At 47.3% G+C, this 19,761-nt stretch overlaps 1 protein-coding gene across 1 annotated transcript in view; it reads left to right on the forward strand.

Annotated features, from left to right (window-relative positions):
• EIF2AK2 (eukaryotic translation initiation factor 2 alpha kinase 2) overlaps positions 1-19,761 on the forward strand; it is a 219,104-nt gene that overhangs the window by 35,768 nt on the left and 163,575 nt on the right. The window contains exon 4 of the mRNA XM_030196395.1: positions 7,404-7,524. Coding sequence (XP_030052255.1) covers positions 7,404-7,524 — 121 coding nt within the window. The remainder of the gene's footprint in view (positions 1-7,403; positions 7,525-19,761) is intronic.

A 19,761-nucleotide genomic window follows, 5' to 3' on the forward strand; every position in this document is an offset into this window, starting at 1 on the left:
TTCAATGTGAAGGTTCCCCGATTCTTCAGCGGGGGAAGAGAGCTGGGCTCGGAAGGCATCGATGCTCTTCTACAACCTTGGCCCAGGGGCCTGCTCTATACTTTTCCCCCGTGGCCTATGGTGGGCAGGTTACTGACTCGCATTGTCAGTCATCCCGGTGGCCCCGGATTGGCCCAGACATTCCTGGTACGAGGATATGGTCAGGCTCCTGTTTGATCGTCCTCTCTGGATCCAGGCGCAGGATGGTCTCTTGCTGCAGGGACCAGTCATGATGGGGGATCCCTCCCCCTTTCGTCTTACGGCCTGGCCCTTGTAAGGGCGAAGTATCTGGACGTGGTTATCACTACGATGCTTCAGGCTCGGAAAGATCCACCTCGATAGCTTATGCTAGGGTGTGGCGTACCTTCGTTTTGTGGTGTGTGAGTTTGGGATTGTCAGTGGCTTCGGTATCGGTTATCCTCATGTTTCTTCAGGAGGGTGTACAGAAATCACTCTCTTTGAGTTCTCTTAAGGTGCAGGTGGCAGCTCTGGCATGCTTTAGAGGCCAGCTTCAGGGGGTGTCGATCGCCTCCCACCCGGATGTGGTTCATTTTTTGAGGGGCGTAAATCTGTTGCGTCCTCTGCAGGTGCCAGTTCTGCCATCCTGGAACCTTAATCTAGTTCTCAAAGCACTTCAGCGTCCTCCTTTTGAACCCTTATCGGGGATTACGGTTAAGGATCTTACCTTGAAAGCGATTTTCCTAGTAGCCATTATTTCGGCTCAGAGAATTTCAGAGTTGCAGGCTCTTTCTTGCAGAGACCCCTTCCTGTGTTTTACTGGGGGTATCGATTAGGACAGTTTCTTCGTTTTTGACCAAGGTGGTTTCTCATTTCCATTTGGGGCAGTCTCTGCATTTGCTGACTTTTCGCCGGGAAGATTACCCCGAGCAATTCTGGGCTCTTCACTGCCTCGACACGAGACGGGCTCTTCTCAGGTATTTGGAGGTGACGAATGAATTTCGTCTTTCTGACCATCTCTTTGTTCTTTTTGGAGGCAGTAAGAAGGGTCATTTTTGGCTTCCAAAGCCACCATAGCCCATTGAGTGCAGGACGCCATCACTTCGGCCTACGTGGCATTGGGCAAGCAAGCCCCTGCACAAATTCGTGCTCATTCTACACGAGCTCAGGCTTCCTTCTATGCAGAGTCCCGTTTGGTTTCTCTGGAACAGGGCCGTGCCGATGCGGTAAGCGAGGTAAGCGCCGCAGGGGGGCGCATACCTCTGGAGGGCGCCACCGCGGTGCTTACCCTCGCCCCGCGCCGCCGAGGACTTTAAATTACCTCGGTCGTAGCAGCGTCGGTGAAAGCGCTGCCGACGTCTCCCTTCCCTTGCACTCATTGGTTCCCTCAGTGTCCCGCCTTCTTCTGACGTCAGAAGAAGGCGGACACTGAGGGAACCAAGAGCGCGGTGGGGGCGGTCCGCCCCGGGTGTCAGCGGGTGGGGGGTGCTCCGCTCCCGCTGCTCCCACCCTACCTTCTTTTAAAAAAGAAATCAGTAAAGCGGCGTGGCAGGCAGCGCAGCTTCGCGTCTGCCCTGCTTGTAAAACAAGTAGATCTCCTTGTTGGGCCTTCGCTCACTGGGTCCCGCCCTCCTCTGAGGTAACTTCCTATTTCCTCGAGGGCGGGACCCAGTGAGCGAAGGCCCGAAGAGGAGATCTACTTGTTTTACAAGCAGGGCAGACGCGAAGCTGCGCTGCCTGCCACGCCGCTTTACTGATTTCTTTTTTAAAAGAAGGTAGGGTTGGAGCAGCGGGAGCGGAGCACCCCCTCCCCCCCCACCCGCTGTCATCTCGACGGAGCTGGTAGTCGGGTCGGATCAGGGGTGCCCAGATGGCAGAAGGGGATGGGGAGGGGAGCCCAGATGGCAGAAGGGGATGGGGAGGGGAGCCCAGATGACAGAAGGGGGTGGGGTGCCCAGATGACAGAAGGGGATGGGGAGGGGAGCCCAGATGGCAGATGGGGAGGGGTGCCCAGATGGCAGAAGGGGATGGGGTGGGGAGCCCAGATGGGAGAAGGGGATGGGGTGCCCAGATGGGAGAAGGGATGGGGAGGGGAGCCCAGATGACAGAAGGGGATGGGATGGGGTGCCCAGATGACAGATGGGGAGGGGAGCCTAGATGACAGAAGGGGATGGGAGCCCAGATGGCAGAAGGGGATGGGGTGGGGTGCACAGATGACAGAAGGGGATGGTGAGGGGAGCCCAGATGACAGAAGGGGATGGGGAGGGGAGCCCAGATGGCAGAAGGGGAGGGGAGCCCAGATGGCAGAAGGGGATGGGGAGGGGAGCCCAGATGGGGTCTGGGGCTGAAAGGGGAGGCCCTAATGCAAGGCATGTGGATGAAGGGAGCTGGAACTGGGGGCTGAAAAGGAGGGTAGGTGGGATAAGGGGGCTAGTACTGGGACTGGGGGCTGAAAAGGGACAAGAGCTGAAACTGTGGGGACTGGGGGCTGAAAAGAAGACAGGGAGAAGTGGCTGGGGCTGAAGCTCGGGACTAGTGAGAGAAAAGGGCTGGGTTTGAAACTGGGGGCTGAAAAGGGGACAGGGAGAAGTGGCTGGGGGCCGAAGCTCAAGACTGGTGGGAGAAAAGGGCTAGGGCTGAAACTGGGGACTGGTGGGATAGTGGGGCTGGAACTGGGGGCTGAAAAAAAGGGGCAGAGAGAGGGGACAGATCCTAGATGGAAGGGGGAGTGAGAGGGAGGGCAGACCCTAGTTGGATGGGAGAGGGAGGGCAAATGGTGGATTGAGCGGACAGAGAGAAAGGGCAGACAGTGGGTGGAAGCGATAGAAAGGGCAGACAGTGAATGGAAGGGGGAGAGAGAGAGGGCAGACAGGGGCAGATGGTGGATGGAAGGGGCAGAGATAGAGGGCAGATGTAGATGGAAGGAGCAGGGAGAGAGGGCAGACATTGGATGAAGGGGACAGCAGAGAGGGCAGACACTGGATGGCAGAGAGAGAACAAAGACAGATGCTGGATGGAAGGAAGGAAGACAGTGAAAAGAAGATGAGGAAAGCAGAAACCAGAGACAACAAACTGTAAATAAAATATTTACTTTTATTTTTTTGCTTTAGGATATAGTAGTATTGTAGCTGTGTTAATAAATGTTTATAATAGGTAATCTTTTTATTGGACTAATTTTAATACATTTTGACTAACTTTCGGAGAACAAAACCCCCTTCCTCAGCTCAGAATAGGATACTGTAACAGCACTATACTGTATTGACCTGAGGAAGGATGTTTTGGCCTCTGAAAGCTAAATGTATTAGTCCAATAAAATGGTATTATTTTATTTTTTATATTTGTTTTATTTCTATTTGTTAATTTGTAAAGTGGTGATTGGTATTTGTTAGTTTTTTTCAAATTTACATCTGCAGTCTTTATATTTTGCACAGTACTAGGGGACATTTTCTGTTTCTGTGGTGTTGCATTGTATGCAGAGTTTGGCATCTTGGGGGTTCAGTTTAATTTTTGTCTAAATAGCGTTTGGAATATGTCCACTTTGAGAATTTACATCTGCTATCTTATTTTGCAATGTATAGCAATTTGTTTCTAAGAATATTGCTGACAATTCCTGTCAGTGTGGCAAGTGGTGAGCGATCATTTTCACGGGGGGGGGGGGGGGGGGTAGGGGCGCCAACTGATAGTCTGCAGGGGGGCGCCAGAGACCCTAGGCACGGCCCTGCTCTGGAAGATTTCTGCAGAGCCGCTACATGGGCTTCAGTCCATACATTCATTATTGGGTGGATTTGGCAGCTTGGCAGGATGCGGTGTTTGGCTCATCGGTGATTTTTGCAGGGTTGGGGGTGTCCTGCCCTTCTTGAGGACTGCGGTACATCCCGCAAGTCTCTGGATGATCTGCGGGACGATATGGAAGGAGAGCCCCCCCCCCCTGGATTTACTGTCTGCGGTTTTGTTTTGGTTGGTTAATTTTTTCAGGTTTCGTTGTTCAAGCAGATTTTCTCAAGTCAGCACATTCTAGACCTGGGAGAGTGGACTCTTAGTGCAGACGCGTTTCAAGCCATTCTCCAATGGGTTGGGTTATTCCCATCATAGATCTCGTGGCGACACATCTGAATTCCAAGGTTCCACGATTCTTCAGTCGCAGGAAGGATCACATAGCGGAGTGCATAGATGCTCTTCTTCAAATTTGGCTCTCGAAGCTTCTTTATGCGTTTCCTCCATGACCTTTTCTAGGCAGACTAATTCAAAGGATTGAGGTCCACAATGGGCTCGTAATCTTGATATAGTCAGATTGGCCTCGCAGGCCTTGGTATGCTGATCTTGTACGTCTTCTGGTGGACTCTCTGTTGAAGTTTGTGGAGTATCTCAGCCTTCTCCTTCAAAGGCCAGTGATTCATCCAGATCCGGCTCAATTTTGTCTTACGGCTTGGCTCTTGAAAGGGTGTGTTTGACAAAGAGAGGTTATTTTTCCAATGTAATAGTCACAATACTTCGTTCTTGATGTCTTTCATCTTCTCGTTATATTCATACTTGGCGCATTTTCGAGTCTTGGTGTGCCAATAGAGCAATTTCTCCTTTTCATGCTTCAGTAGTGCAGCTTTTGGATTTTTTGCAAAATGGTTTTAAGGGCTTGGCGCTTGCTTCTCTAAATGTAAAGGTGGCAGCATTATATCTTGTTTCCGTGGTCATATTAAGGGAAGGAATTTCACTAGCCATCCTGATGTTGCCCATTTCTTTTGTGGAGTGAATTTGATTCATCCTCCTAGATTTGTTTTTTCTACTTGGGATCTCAACCTGGTTCTCTCAGTTCTTACTAAACCTCCTTTTGTGCCGTTGTCGGCTTGCTGTCTGAAGGATTTGACGCTCAAGACAATATTTTTGGTGGCCATTGCCTTTGCTAGGCACATTTCGGAATTACAAGCATTTTCCTGTCTCACTCCTTGGAGTTTTCTAAGGAGCATGTGATTTTGCATCCCGTTACTTCTTTCCTTCCGAAAATCCTCTCCAGGTTTCATTTGAACCATACGGTAGTTTTGCCGATATTGGGTTCTTCCTCCGGATCTGAAGACTAGTGCCATCTGTGTAAGCTGGATGTCAAGAGATTTATGAAACAATAGTTGCAATCTACAGATGAGTTTAGATAATCAGATGACTTTTTCTTCTAATCGGGGATCCCACAAAGGTCTGGCAGCGTCTAAACCCACCATTTCTAGGTGGCTTAAAGAGATGATTGCTTCCGCTTACCTACTTTCCGGGAAGTCAGTTCCAGAGGGACTGAAAGCCCATCCCTCCAGAGGGCAAGCGGTGTCATGGGCAGAGCGTTGTTGGTACCTCATTTGGACATATGTAAGGCAGCGACACGGTCTTCCTAGCATTCTTTTTCAAAACATTACAGGCTGGATGTTCAGTATCGTCAAGATGCAGTTTTTGGGGCATGTGCTTACAGCTGGATTGTTAGGGTCCCTCCCATAAATGTACTGCTCTGTTACGCCCCATCTGTCACTTTCTGGGCCGGTCCAGAGGGCCACTAAGGAAGAAGAAAGTAGATCTTATCTGCTAATCTAGATTTCCAGTCAAAGCCAGAAATGGAGAAACCTGTGCTGAGTGCTTGCAGAATTTGCACCACCAAAAGGCATAACAAAAAAAACTGTGCCTGATTGCCATCTTTTACTTTGCCCACTATGAAGGAGGGTCAGGGGGTCCAGATTCCTAGCCAGCACCACAGATATGTCTGCTGGAAAAAAAGTTTTGTGCTTTATTATAAAGTTTATGTACCCATTGCATTAATGATGCCCCATTATACAACTGGAGAACCGGGTCCCCCAGCCTCCCCTGCTCCTGGGTCAAATATAATCTGCTAAGACTAATGCAAGCCACCCATCCCCTCCAGAGGAATTGTCTAAGAATACTCCAAAACCAGCACTCATCCTTAAGCATGATCCAGAAAGGGGACCATTTGCAGGGGATACAAAATTTTTGGTAAGACTACCATGTTAAATAAAACAGTTCTGCCCAGTAAAGACAGAGGTAGATCTTTCCACTTTTCACACAGCTTCTTAATATGGTCAATTTTATCCCACACATTAACAAAGATCTGGGTTTTCTAGCCCATTATAAACCATAAAGTTGTATTTCTCTGTTTATCTCCCTCTTCCCTCACCTACCCACACCCATCCTGTTAGACTATCAATGAAATGGTTTGATGTTCCCATGCATACCTCCTACCCACCCCCACCCTGTTAGACTGTCAATGAAATGCTTGGATGTTTCACTTATATATTCTGTCATCTTCCACATTTGCTTATTTCCGATCTGACGAAGAAGGGCAACCTTCGAAAGCTAATCAAGAAATGTATTAAGTTATGTCCAGTAAAAAAGGTATCATCTTATTTTCTTTTCCATGTTTTATTTTGTTTGATTTCTATTGATTATCCCACACATTCAATTTATGAAGACATTTAACATCCGCACTTATGAAAATCCCCAAATATTTAAGAACCCCTGGGGTATGTGGCACTAAATAGTTTTAATTGAAATATATGCGCATAAATGTAGGCATGGTATCCGTGCCTACATTTTACACATGAGTTTAAACAGGGAGCGTGAAAATGGGAGGGTCATGGCCAAAACGGGAGCGTTTCTAACATTTATATGCATTGTTATAGATTGAGAGGTTTACGCTCCTAATTTGGGCACATAATTTGCACCATGTTTCAGTTGGTGCAAACAGCCGAGATTCCTTGGCATAAGCACTATTTTATAAACCATGTTTAACTTTAATCACAGTTTATAGAAAGTGCTTTTATCAGCTCCAATTTATTTTGGCGCCATATATAGAATTCACCCCATAATGCCTTCAGGTTGCACTAATATCAATAAGATGACAATCATTGTGAAAAATTATTTATGTTGCTGGCAGACATGGGTTGGTATCAACAGGAAAAACAATAAGCATATGTAATTGGACATGGAAAGAATTTGTATCAAATATGTGTGTGATATGAAAGCAAATTACCTTTCTAATGACTGGCAATATATGTGACCTAACAGAAAAAAACCCAAAATGGTTCTGGCATTTAATATCTGTGCATAATGCTGGTGGTGGCCAAGCAAAATGCTGACCAATGCTGGCTAAGTATTTACCCCATTATGTATGTATGTTAAAGTATTTTCTATACTGCTCTTCAAAAAAATCAAAGCGAAATGCAACAATATAAATAAACTAATAGGAATAAGAAATCACAATACAATCACAGAAAGAAAAGCAAAAGATCCATGGTGTTATTCCAGATCTACAAGTACGTATGACTAGCTTATCTGTTGTATCTTTAAATTTGTTCCATGAACAGCACTTGTACACAATATTACATTAGAAAAGTGATAATTTTGTCCTTCTATATCTATAGATTTACATGTAGATACAAAATTGATGGCAGAGAGTATAGAGAAGGTACTGGAAAGAGCAAAGTTGAGGCAAAGCGTGAAGCAGCAAGGCTTACACTTGAGGAGCTGGAAAACAATGACCAGGTATGTACTGTTTTGGGGGGGTTTTTTGTTTGTTTTTTTGTTATATTTATTAGAAAAAAAGGAAGATTACAGTGGCTTACTGAAGGAAATGTACAAAAACACCCCACAATCCTTGGTGAAAAATATATATTTCCATATCATCAAGCTGATCAATCCATAGACTGGTGGGTTGTGTCCATCTACCAGCAGGTGGAGATAGAGAGCAAAGTTTTGCCTCCCTATATGTGGTCATGTGCTGCCGGAAACTCCTCAGTATGTTCTCTATCTCAGCAGGTGGTGGTCACACACAGCAGCAGCTCTGGCTAGGCCTCCAAGCCTAATCCTTAGGTTTTGTTGAGGCCTGGGGTTGAGGGCTCTTTTGAGCAAGTGCAAACCTGGTGGTGCCAGGTCCCTCCTTTTCTCCCCCCTCCCGCTGGCTCCGTTTAAAAAAAAAAAAAAATTTTAAACGTCTTTAAAGGCGTTTAATTCGACGTTTCTTTAAACGTTCATTGCAGCTACTCACTGGGACACCAGTTCGTTACAGCTCGGAGCGGCAAGCAGGTAATTTTACCTTTTTATAGCGGACAGGGGGTTCCCCGATTCTTCTCCTCGTGGCATATGGCGTCGGAGGGCGAGGGCGCAAAGGGTCGCTCCCCGGATCGCTGGAGCGCTTCTAGAGGGGATGCGGGGGTTTTACAACCTGATTCGCCCTTGATGGGTGACAGTTTAGTGACCGATGAATGTCCCGGTCGTTCCTCCGGCGTGGCGGTTTTTTCCCGCCATAAACGCCCATCCCCCGCTCCTCGCCTCCGCCATCTTGGCCGGCCACGCGGCTCGGACGGCTTCTTCGTGGGCCGCCCTTGAGGTTGGAGACATTAATGCCATGAACGCCCTTAATTTGGGTGACGGCACAAGCGGCTAAAGTTAAGCGCCGTTCTTCCCGCGCGGCTCCTTCGCGGAGTTTCGCGCCGGACGCCATTTTGGATGCGCAGCATGTCTCTCCCCCGCTATTGCGAGCGCCGGTTGAGAGTGCGTCTAGGGCTGTTGCCCAGGCTGCGGAAGTGCACAGTCTGGGGGGTTTCTCCCCCGAGTTTGTTTTGCTGCTGCATCAGGCTTTCCTCATGCAAAACGCTGCCCCTGCTCCCTCTTCTGATAAAGAGGTTGAGGTTCCCAGAGGTAAACGCCCTCGGGTTGATTTCCAGGCCTTGGAGGACTTTGTCTCCTCCGATGTAGATGAGGGCAGCGTGTCTGAGGTCTCCCAACGGTCCTTTGCGGATTCCTTGGAGGAGATAGATCCCCGCTCGGATGGAGCGGATGACCCCTCTGCAGCGCGGCTTTTTAGCCCAGAGGACTTGCCCAACCTGTTTTTACAGGCCATGGACACTTTGAAGATTTCCTCTCCGGAGGACGTCTCTCCCTCAGCCCCTGTTGGCTCTGCCATTATGCTGGGGACGAAGCGCCCGCCTAGATCCTTCCACGTGCATGATGCCATGCACACCTTAATTGCGGCTCAATGGGATGTCCCGGAAACGAGCCTTAAAGTGGCTAGGGCTATGTCCCGCCTCTATCCTTTGGCTGTGAGTGAACGTGAGGCCTATCTGTGGCCTACCGTGGATTCTTTAATCACTGCGGTGACTAAGAAAACGGCGTTGCCGGTGGAAGGTGGCACGGCCCTAAAGGACGCCCAAGACAGAAGATTGGAGGCGGCCTTAAGGTCGTCCTTTGAGGCAGCTGCTTTAAGTTTGCAGGCCTCAGTTTGCGGCTCCTATGTGGCCAGGGCGTGCCTGACTATGGTGCAGCGGGCTTTCCCCTCGGATCTTTCCTTGAGGGCTGATTGGCCGGCCCTGGAATCGGGCTTAGCCTATTTGGCAGACTTGCTGTATGATGTCTTGAGAGCCTCAGCTAAAGGCATGGCTCAGACAGTCTCTGCGCGGCGGTGGCTTTGGCTAAAACATTGGTCTGCTGACCACGCCTCTAAATCCCGCCTGGCTAGATTGCCTTTTAAAGGCAAGCTGCTCTTTGGGGTCGAGCTGGACAAAATCGTGACCGATCTCGGCACGTCTAAGGGCAAGAAATTACCAGAGGTCAGGGCTCGGGCTAGTACTCGTCCCGGTACCTCCAGAGGACGGTTGCTGGAAGCCCGTCGGTACCGCCCGGGCAAGTCGGGTTCCTCTGCCCCCTCTTCCTTCAAGAGGAATTTCTCCCCCAAGCAGCATTCCTTTCGCAGAGACCGCCGTCCCGGAGGTGCTCCCTCCGGTCCTCCCCCAGGGTCTCGTACCCAATGACGGGGCCTTGGTCCACGCCCCAGTGCAGATTGGAGGACGGCTGTCCTCGTTTCTGGGCGAGTGGACCACTATAACTTCAGACGCGTGGGTGCTGGAAGTCATCAGAGACGGCTACAAGCTAGAGTTCTGCCAACCCTTAAGAGACGGGTTTGTACTCTCTCCCTGCAAGTCTCCGGTCAAGCTGTGGCAGTGCAGCAGACCTTGGACAACCTGATCCGCCTGGGTGCGGTCGTTCCGGTGCCAAAAAATCAGATTGGCAAGGGACGTTACTCCATTTACTTTGTGGTTCCAAAGAAAGGAGGTTCTGTCCGGCCTATCCTCGACCTCAAAGGGGTCAATCGGGCCTGGAAAGTGAGGCACTTTCGCATGGAGACTCTCCGCTCTGTTATAGCGGCAGTGAAGGCAGGAGAGTTCTTGGCTTCCTTGGACATCAAGGAAGCGTACCTGCATATTCCCATCTGGCCTCCTCTCCAACGCTTTCTGCGTTTTACAGTCCTGAGACGACACTTCCAGTTCAGAGCCCTCCCTTTCGGGTTGGCTACTGCTCCGCGGACCTTTTCCAAAGTAATGGGGGTCATAGCGGCCTTCCTGCTAAAGGAAGGAGTACAAGTCCATCCTTATCTGGACGACTGGTTGATCCGAGCCCCCTCTTATGCAGAGTGCGGCAAAGCTATGGACCGGGTAGTTGCTCTTGTGAGCTCCCTGGGATGGATCATCAACTGGAAGAAGAAGAGCCAGCTGCGCCTGACTCAGTCCCTGGAGTATCTGGGAGTTCGATTCGACACCCAAGTGGGCAGAGTGTTCCTGCCAGACAATCGGATTGTCAAGCTTCAGGCTCAGGTGGACTAGTTCCTAGTAGCCTCTCCTATTCGGGCTTGGGACTACGTGCAGCTGTTGGGCTCTATGACGGCCACGATGGAAGTAGTGCCCTGGGCCAGGGCTCATATGAGACCACTACAGCTATCTCTGCTGCTGCGCTGGACTCCGATGTCGGAGGATTATGCTGTGCGCCTTCCCGTGGACCCAGCAGTGCGCAAGGCGCTGAGCTGGTGGACGCAGACAGACAAGTTGTCTGCAGGATTGCCTCTGGTGACCCCGGAGTGGATTGTCATCACGACAGACGCCTCTTTGATGGGCTGGGGAGCCCTCTGCTTGGGAAGGACAGCGCAGGGGCTCTAGTCTCCTGCAGAGACAAGTGGTCTATCAACCTCCTGGAACTCAGAGCCATTCGGTTGGTGTTATTGGAGTTCATCCCGGTACTGGTGTTGTAGCCTGTACGGGTCCTGTCGGACAATGCCACGGCTGTGGCCTATATCAACCGCCAGGGAGGTACCAAGAGCGCCCCTCTAGCCAAGGAGGCTATGAGTCTTTGCCAGTGGGCGGAAGCGAACCTGGAGCAGCTTTCAGCGGCCCACATTGCCGGAGTCATGAATGTCAAGGCGGACTTTCTCAGTCGCCATACCTTGGAGCCCGGAGAGTGGCAACTATCTGCTCAGGCGTTCTTGGACATCACGAAGCGCTGGGGCCAGCCGAGCCTAGATCTGATGGCGTCATCGGCCAATTGCCAAGTGCCGCGCTTTTTCAGCAGAGGACGGGACCCTCGATCCCTGGGAGTAGATGCTCTTCTCCAACAGTGACCGACACAAGAGCTCCTCTATGTGTTCCCGCCCTGGCCCATGTTGGGCAGGGTGCTAGACCGGGTGGCAAAGCATCCCGGCAGGGTAATCCTGGTGGGTCCGGATTGGCCCAGACGTCCCTGGTATGCGGACTTGATCAGGCTCTCAGTCGACGATCCTCTGCGGCTGTCAGTGGAGCAGGGCCGGTTACATCAGGGTCCCGTGGTGATGGAGGATCCCTCTCCCTTTGGTCTTACGGCCTGGCTATTGAGCGGCAGCGTCTGAGGAAGAAGGGCTTCTCAGACAAGGTCATCGCCACTATGCTGAGAGCGAGGAAACGCTCTACTTCTACTGCGTACGCCAGGGTTTGGCGTATCTTTGCAGCATGGTGTGAAGCAGGCTCTCTTTCTCCCTTCACTGCTCCAATTTCTTCAGTGTTGGCGTTCCTGCAAGAAGGTCTGGAGAAAGGCCTGTCGCTCAGTTCCCTTAAAGTCCAGGTAGCGGCTCTGGCTTGCTTCAGGGGCTGCCTGAAGGGTGCTTCCCTGGCTTCGCAGCCAGATGTGGTGCGCTTTCTCAAGGGAGTTAATCACCTGCGCCCTCCTCTGCACTCAGTGGTGCCTGCGTGGAATCTCAACCTGGTGCTAAGAGCATTGCAGAAGCCGCCTTTTGAACCCTTGTCGAGGGCATCTCTGAAAGACCTGACGTTGAAAGCAGTCTTTTTGGTGGCTATCACTTCAGCCAGAAGAGTTTCCGAGCTCCAGGCGCTCTCATGTCGAGAGCCTTTTCTGCAGTTCACTGAGGCAGGAGTGACTATTCGCACAGTGCCTTCCTTCCTGCCCAAGATGGTTTCTCGCTTCCATGTGAATCAGCAGCTCTGTCTCCCTTCCTTTCGTAGGGAGGACTACCCAGAGGAGTACTCTGCTCTTAAATATCTGGATGTGAGACGAGTCATCTTCAGATACTTGGAAGTGACCAATGATTTCCGGAAATCGGATCATCTGTTTGTCCTGTTTGCAGGTCCTCGTAAGGGTCTGCAGGCTGCTAAGCCTACAGTGGCAAGATGGGTCAAGGAAGCCATTGCAGCGGCTTATGTGGCCGCGGGGAAGGTGCCGCCTATCCAGCTGAAGGCCCGTCTCCTTGGAAGAGATATGCAAGGCGGCAACTTGGGCTTCGGCTCATACATTCTCCAAGCATTACCGTTTGACTGTGGCTGCACGGGCGGAGGCCCGGTTTGGAGCTTCAGTGTTGAGGTCAGGGATTTCAATGTCCCGCCCTGGGTGAGTACTGCTTCGGTACATCCCACCAGTCTATGGATTGATCAGCTTGATGATATGGAAGGTAAAATTATGTATAATCATACCTGATAATTTTCTTTCCATTAATCATAGCTGATCAATCCATAGCCCCTCCCAGATATCTGTTCTGTTTTTATTCTGGTTGCATTTCAGGTTCAAGTTTAGTCTTCAGTTACTTCAGAAAGACTTCGTGTTCAAGTTTTTTCACTTGGATTCTTCAAGAGTTAAGACGAGTTTGTGTTACAGTGAGCTGCTGCATTCCTCTCCCCTCCGTTTTACGGGGCTGGATTGAGACATAAATTCTGCCGGCACTCCCTCCCGCTTCGTGCGGCTGTAGGGCAGCTTTGTACCCCTCCCGCTTCGGCGGTGTTAGGGTCAGTCAGCTCCTCCCGCGGTTGCGGTTGCAGGATAAGCCAGATCCCCCCGCATCGGCGGGTGTGGTGTCCCTCCCCCGCTCCGCGGGGATGAGCTGGACGGATTCCCCTCCCCCACTTGTGTGGGGATGAGCTGGGTTAATTCCCCTCCCCCGTTTCGGCGGTGGTGAGCTGGGCAGAGTGTCCCTTCGTGGGTGTAATTCTCTAAGTGCTGAGTCCTGCGGATGGAGCTTTGATATCGACATACTGAGGAGTTTCCGGCAGCACATGACCACATATAGGGAGGCAAAACTTTGCTCTCTATCTCCACCTGCTGGTAGATGGACACAACCCACCAGTCTATGGATTGATCAGCTATGATTAATGGAAAGAAAATTATCAGGTATGATTATACATAATTTTACCGTAATACAAAAACCAAAGATCAATGCTGTATGGAACAGGCTAACAGCAGAAATCCCAATCTTTTTTTTTTTAAATCTTTTTTTAATTAAACTTAACCACAGCACTCATGATGAGTGCTGTGGTTAAGTTTAATTTAAAAAAGATTTAAAAAAAAGATTGGGATTTTTGCTGTTAGCCTGTTCCATACAGCATTGATCTTTGGTTTTTGTATTACTGAAGGAAACAGCATGCAGCCTATGCCCCTGGCCAACAGGACTGACAATGGTAAGATATTCAGAAAATTTATAGCAGTATATGTAACACACAGGTTCAAACTAATCTAAAATTTAATCTAATCTAAAATGACACTTTTAACCTGCTTATTCCGTAAAAGATCCAAAGCAGCTTACAAACCACCACCCCCCAACCTAACAGATTACATACATTTAATAAAATAACAAATACAGCAAATTGTGAGAGTTCTAAACATCTAGATGCATATACTTCTTAAAAAGAAAAGTTTTTAGTTCTTTCTGAAATAACGAATAGGAAGATTGATTTTATTAAAACTAAACTTTTAGTTATTCCAAACTTCAACAGCATGATATAAAAACGAATTTTGCAAAACTTTTAAAAATCTAATTCCCTTAAAAGAAGGACCAACTAAGTCCATCTCATGCAACAAACATGTAGAGCACAATCTAGATGAATAGGATACCAATTGGGGGCTCATTTTCAAAACACTTAGACTTACAAAGTTCCATAGGTTGCTATGTAACTTTATAAGTCTAAGTGCTTTGAAAATATGCCTCATGTGAATAACCTGCTCTAAATTCAAGCCATACTAAATCTTAAAAATATTATAGCCTGTTTGAGGACATTGCTATTGCACACTGCTATCGCAACATCACATGCATTCTATTATTTTTGTTTTATACAGACATTATTAGTACCTAAATTGCGTTGGTCCATGGTGACATTGTCACTACCAGTTCAGGAACTTGAACCAGTAACCCCATCGCCATAGGGGTCACGCCCGATAGCTGTGCAATACCAGCCATGGGTGGGTTTCTTGGATGAGGATCCCAAGCCTCTGGTTTCTTCATCAAGGTTCCAAAGCCTTGTGTGGGTATCTGTCCGGTTCCCAAGCCGACGATTGGGCAGCTTATCCTAGGTTCCTAAGCCTAAAGTGGGTATCTTAAATGGTTCCCAAGCCGAAGGCCCTAATGTTTGTATGAACTGCCAAATTCCAACGATTGCTTATTTATTATTGAATTTACGAGCCACTTTTCTTTAGTGTCACTTCTGCGAATTGATACTGGCGGCCTGACGACGTAACTGATGGTGCTGGAAGCACACAAATAAGATGTTGTGCTGGAACCCAACAAACATCTTTTCTTTCAGGCCAATAAAATGAATGAGCCGGGCCTGGTGTATGCATAAATGTTACCAATGCATCATTTTGTTCGATGGAAATTTCTACAATACCCACTACCCACTACTTATTGTCATAAATGCAGGCAACATAATACCAGGCAATAGTTTGGCCAATTTTAAATTAGGATTGACAATATCGGAAATTTTGGCCACAAAGTTAATCGTGTCACTGTGGTTTTTCAGTGTTCTCTATCTCCACCTGCTTCATTTTGTACTTTTCCAAATACATTGCTTTGTGATGCAGGCAGATTTGGTCGTCGTCTGTGAACTCAACTTCCGATCGCCGAGTAATGAGCATTTTTCATTGGCGGACAAGCTGTGCACATAATGCAGCCCAATTTCTTTAGAATAAAATGAACCATGGTGGCAAATTGACGACAGTTTTTTTCCAACAACGCAAATGGGCAAAGTGGGATTGTCATTTTTAGGGTGGTGAACTTTGGTCCTGGGGAACTGAGGAACTGAGTTCGATTCCCGGCACAGACAGCTCCTTGTGACTCTGGGCAAGTCACTTAACCCTCCATTGCCCGCCGCATTGAGCCTGCCATGAGTGGGAAAGCACGGGGTACAAATGTAACAAAAAATAAAATAAATATTAAGCAAAATCGCAATAATAATATGAAGTAAATGTATTAAAAATGCGAATCTGAAAAAGAGAAGTTATAAAGATTCTTATGTTATGACAGGAACGTACAGAATCCTACATATATATAAGTACATAAGTAATGCCATACTGGGAAAAGACCAAGGGTCCATCGAGCCCAGCATCCTGTCCACGACAGCGGCCAATCCAGGCCAAGGGCACCTGGCAAGCTTCCCAAACGTACAAACATTCTATACATGTTATTCCTGGAATTTTGGATTTTTCCAAGTCCGTTTAGTAGCGGTTTATGGACTTGTCCTTTAGGAATCCGTCCAACCCCTTTTTAAACTCTGCTAAGCTAACCGCCTTCACCACTTTCTCCGGCAACGAATTCCAGAGTTTAATTACACGTTGGGTGAAGAAAAATTTTCTCCGATTTGTTTTAAATTTACTATACTGTAGTTTCATCGCATGCCCCCTAGTCCTAGTATTTTTGGAAAGCGTGAACAGACGCTTCACATCCACCTGTTCCACTCCACTCATTATTTTATATACCTCTATCATGTCTCCCCTCAGCCGTCTCTTCTCCAAGCTGTATAGCCCTAGCCTCCTTAGTCTTTCTTCATAGGGAAGTCGTCCCATCCCCGCTATCATTTTAGTCGCCCTTCGCTGCACCTTTTCCAATTCTACTATATCTTTCTTGAGATGCGGCGACCAGAATTGAACACAATACTCAAGGTGCGGTCGCACCATGGAGTGATACAACGGCATTATAACATCCTCACACCTGTTTTCCATACCTTTCCTAATAATACCCAACATTCTATTCGCTTTCTTAGCCGCAGCAGCACACTGAGCAGAAGGTTTCAGTGTGTTATCGACGACGACACCCAGATCCCTTTCTTGGTCCGTAACTCCTAACGTGGAACCTTGCATGACGTAGCTATAATTCGGGTTCTTTTTTCCCACATGCATCACCTTGCACTTGCTCACATTAAACATCATCTGCCATTTAGCTGCCCAGTCTCCCAGTCTCGTAAGGTCCTCTTGTAATTTTTCACAATCCTGTCGCGATTTAACGACTTTGAATAACTTTGTGTCATCAGCAAATTTAATTACCTCGCTAGTTACTCCCATCTCTAAATCATTTATAAATATATTAAAAAGCAGCGGTCCTAGCACGGACCCCTGAGGAACCCCACTAACTACCCTTCTCCATTGTGAATACTGCCCATTTAACCCCACTCTCTGTTTCCTATCCTTCAACCAGTTTTTAATCCACAATAGGACATTTCCTCCTATCCCATGACCCTCCAATTTCCTCTGTAGCCTTTCATGAGGTACCTTGTCAAACGCCTTTTGAAAATCCAGATACACAATATCAACCGACTCCCCTTTGTCCACATGTTTGTTCACTCCTTCAAAGAATTGAAGTAAATTGGTCAGGCAAGATTTCCCCACACAAAAGCCATGCTGACTCGGTCTCAGTAATCCATGTCCTCGGATGTGCTCTGTAATTTTGTTTTTAATAATAGCCTCTACCATTTTCCCAGGCACCGACGTCAGACTCACCGGTCTATAATTTCCCGGATCTCCCCTGGAGCCTTTTTTAAAAATGGGCGTTACATTGGCCACCTTCCAATCTTCCGGTACCACGCTCGATTTTAAGGATAAGTTGCATATCACTAGCAGTAGCTCCGCAAGCTCGTTTTTCAGTTCTATCAGTACTCTAGGATGAATACCATCCGGTCCAGGAGATTTGCTATAGCAGAAACATGCTAATGTGCAGCATCAATAAGGTACAGAATATTTAACCAATGTCATTAGTGTAGAAGCACCGCTAGTAGACTAACAGATTCATATAGCATACAAAAAATGAATTGTACACTTTTAAACTTAAGCAGAAATGGAAAGAAAACGACACAATATAGAAAAATGCATGTTGAAGTATATGACGTCCTCAGCTTTGTCCCTACTTTTTCAAGGGGTTTGCAACATTGCTCTTTCTAATGAAAATGATTAAAAAGAGTTTTTCCAGAAGGTCTTTTTTTGTAAAAGTGGGCTGAAAATACCCTATTTTGGCGTTTTTGCAAAAATCATCAACTTTACACTCAATTTGTGAACTAATGGAAAATATTAGGAGAATGAAATTTTATATTTAAAAACCTTGTGTTGATAAGTTGTTGTGTGCAAAGTTTCACGTTTATCACACCTTTAATTCCAGAGATATAAAAAGCCAAACTTTACAATTTTTTCATGCCGCAAATTTTTCGGACCAAGTTTGCTCCAGGTTTTCTTCATGGAAATCACTCATGAAGATTTTTTTTATTATTTTGTTTAATAGAGCGCAAAAAGTTGTACAAGATGGCCAAGTTTTGTTTCTCTCAACAAAATATTGCCGAAGATACAGTGTCTCAAAGTTGCCGAAATCTCGGATAGTCGTACCATAGAAGGCTGCAGTATGGGGTCAAACAGATTACTATATCTCAGCAAGTATTGCATCGGTGAACGTAAAACTTTACCAATGTTCATTGGGGACATGTATGAATGTTCACAGAAAATTTCATCGAAATCCGTGATGGTCACGCCGGGACCACCAGACCACTTGACATGGAATGACCCCATAGTAACATAGTAAATGACGGCAGATAACCTGTATGGTCCATCCAGTCTGCCCAACAAGATAAACTCATTTTACATGGTATGTGATACCTTAGATGTATACCCGAGTTTGATTTGTCCTTCCCTTTCTCAGGGCACAGACTGTAGAAGTCTGCCCAGTACTGTTCTTGTACTAAGTTCTGAAGCTAATATCGAAGCCCCTTAAATTTACACTCCAGCCCATCCCTTATCTATTCAGTCACGATCAGGGCGTAGACCGTAGAAGTCTGCCCAGCAATTACCGATGTCGCCACCCATTCTCCGCTAAGATTCCTCTGAACCATTCCTTCTAACAGGATTACTTTGTGTTTATCCCTCGCATGTTTGAATTCCATTACCGTTTTCATCTCCACCACCTCCCGCGGGAGGGCATTCCACATATCCACCACCTTCTTCCTGACATTAGTCCCGAGTCTGCCCCCCTTCAACCTCAATTCATGTCCTCTAGTTCTACTGCCTTCCCATCTCCGGAAAAGGTTCATTTGTGGATTAATACGTTTCAAATATAAGTACAGATGACACTGAACTTCAGGTGGGTGGAGATGATTGGAGTGTACCTGAAACAAGAAAAGAAGGAAAACTAGTGGAGGAGACAATGGGAAGGGATCAGCATAGTGGGGAGATTTTATGTGAGAAGTACATAACCAGTTCTTTGGCAGTTAAAGATAATGACGGATGCAAAGAGGAAGGGTAGTGGTGGTGGTGGTAAATCTGTCAAGAAGTTTATAGAACTGTATTGAACTGTCATACTTTTCTATTAAAGTGGAATAGTGTTTTCTTTTCTTTTTCTGTCTGAATTGTGTGTCTATAAGTGTGAGAGGCCTCTTTAAATGCATCAAGACTAAGTGAAGTACAAGTCTTATGCCATCTACGTGCCAAATGATGATGATGTCTCTGTAGTAAGCAGAGTCTCTGGTGATGCCAAGGCTGAGAATGACCAGAGCCGACCAGACAAGTCTGAAGTGGAGCAGCTTTGTCCAATGCTATATATAAAATGGTGTCAAAAGTATGAGTCTGCTTCACTAGAGCAAGAGATTCAGCATCCTCAGGAAAGGGATCACAGTGAGAACCAAATGTAGATGAGTCTACAGTGGACAGATCCCTAAAGGAGCATACCAAGGAGGGAATGGATATAGAAGACACTGCTGGGGCACGCCAAGAAAAAGATAAGAGATTGATCAGACCAGGGCAGAGGTGTAACACTATTATGGTATATTGAAAAGACATAGTAAGACTAGGCATCTAGAGTGTGGCTAGCATTGTGAGTAGGGGATTGAATAATGTGTGAAAATATGTGAAAGTCTATTGTCAAGGGATCTTTAGAATCTACAATATGAATATTAAAATCCCCTAGAATCAGAGTGTTGGAATACCAAAGAGAGCTAGTCCTAGTGTTTTTGGAAACAGTAAACAATTGGTTCACGTCTACCCATTCCACTCTACTCATTATTTTATAGACCTCTATCATATCTCCCCATCAGCCATCTTTTCTCCAATCTGAAGAGCCCTTGCCGCTTTTGCCTTACCTCATAGGGAAGTCGTCCCATCCCCTTTATCGTTTTCGTTGCCCTTCTATGTACCTTTTCTAATTCCACTATAACTTTTTTGAGATGCGATGACCAG

The sequence above is a fragment of the Microcaecilia unicolor genome, chromosome 3 (genome assembly GCF_901765095.1).
Source record: "Microcaecilia unicolor chromosome 3, aMicUni1.1, whole genome shotgun sequence".
NCBI classification, from domain to species: domain Eukaryota; kingdom Metazoa; phylum Chordata; class Amphibia; order Gymnophiona; family Siphonopidae; genus Microcaecilia; species Microcaecilia unicolor.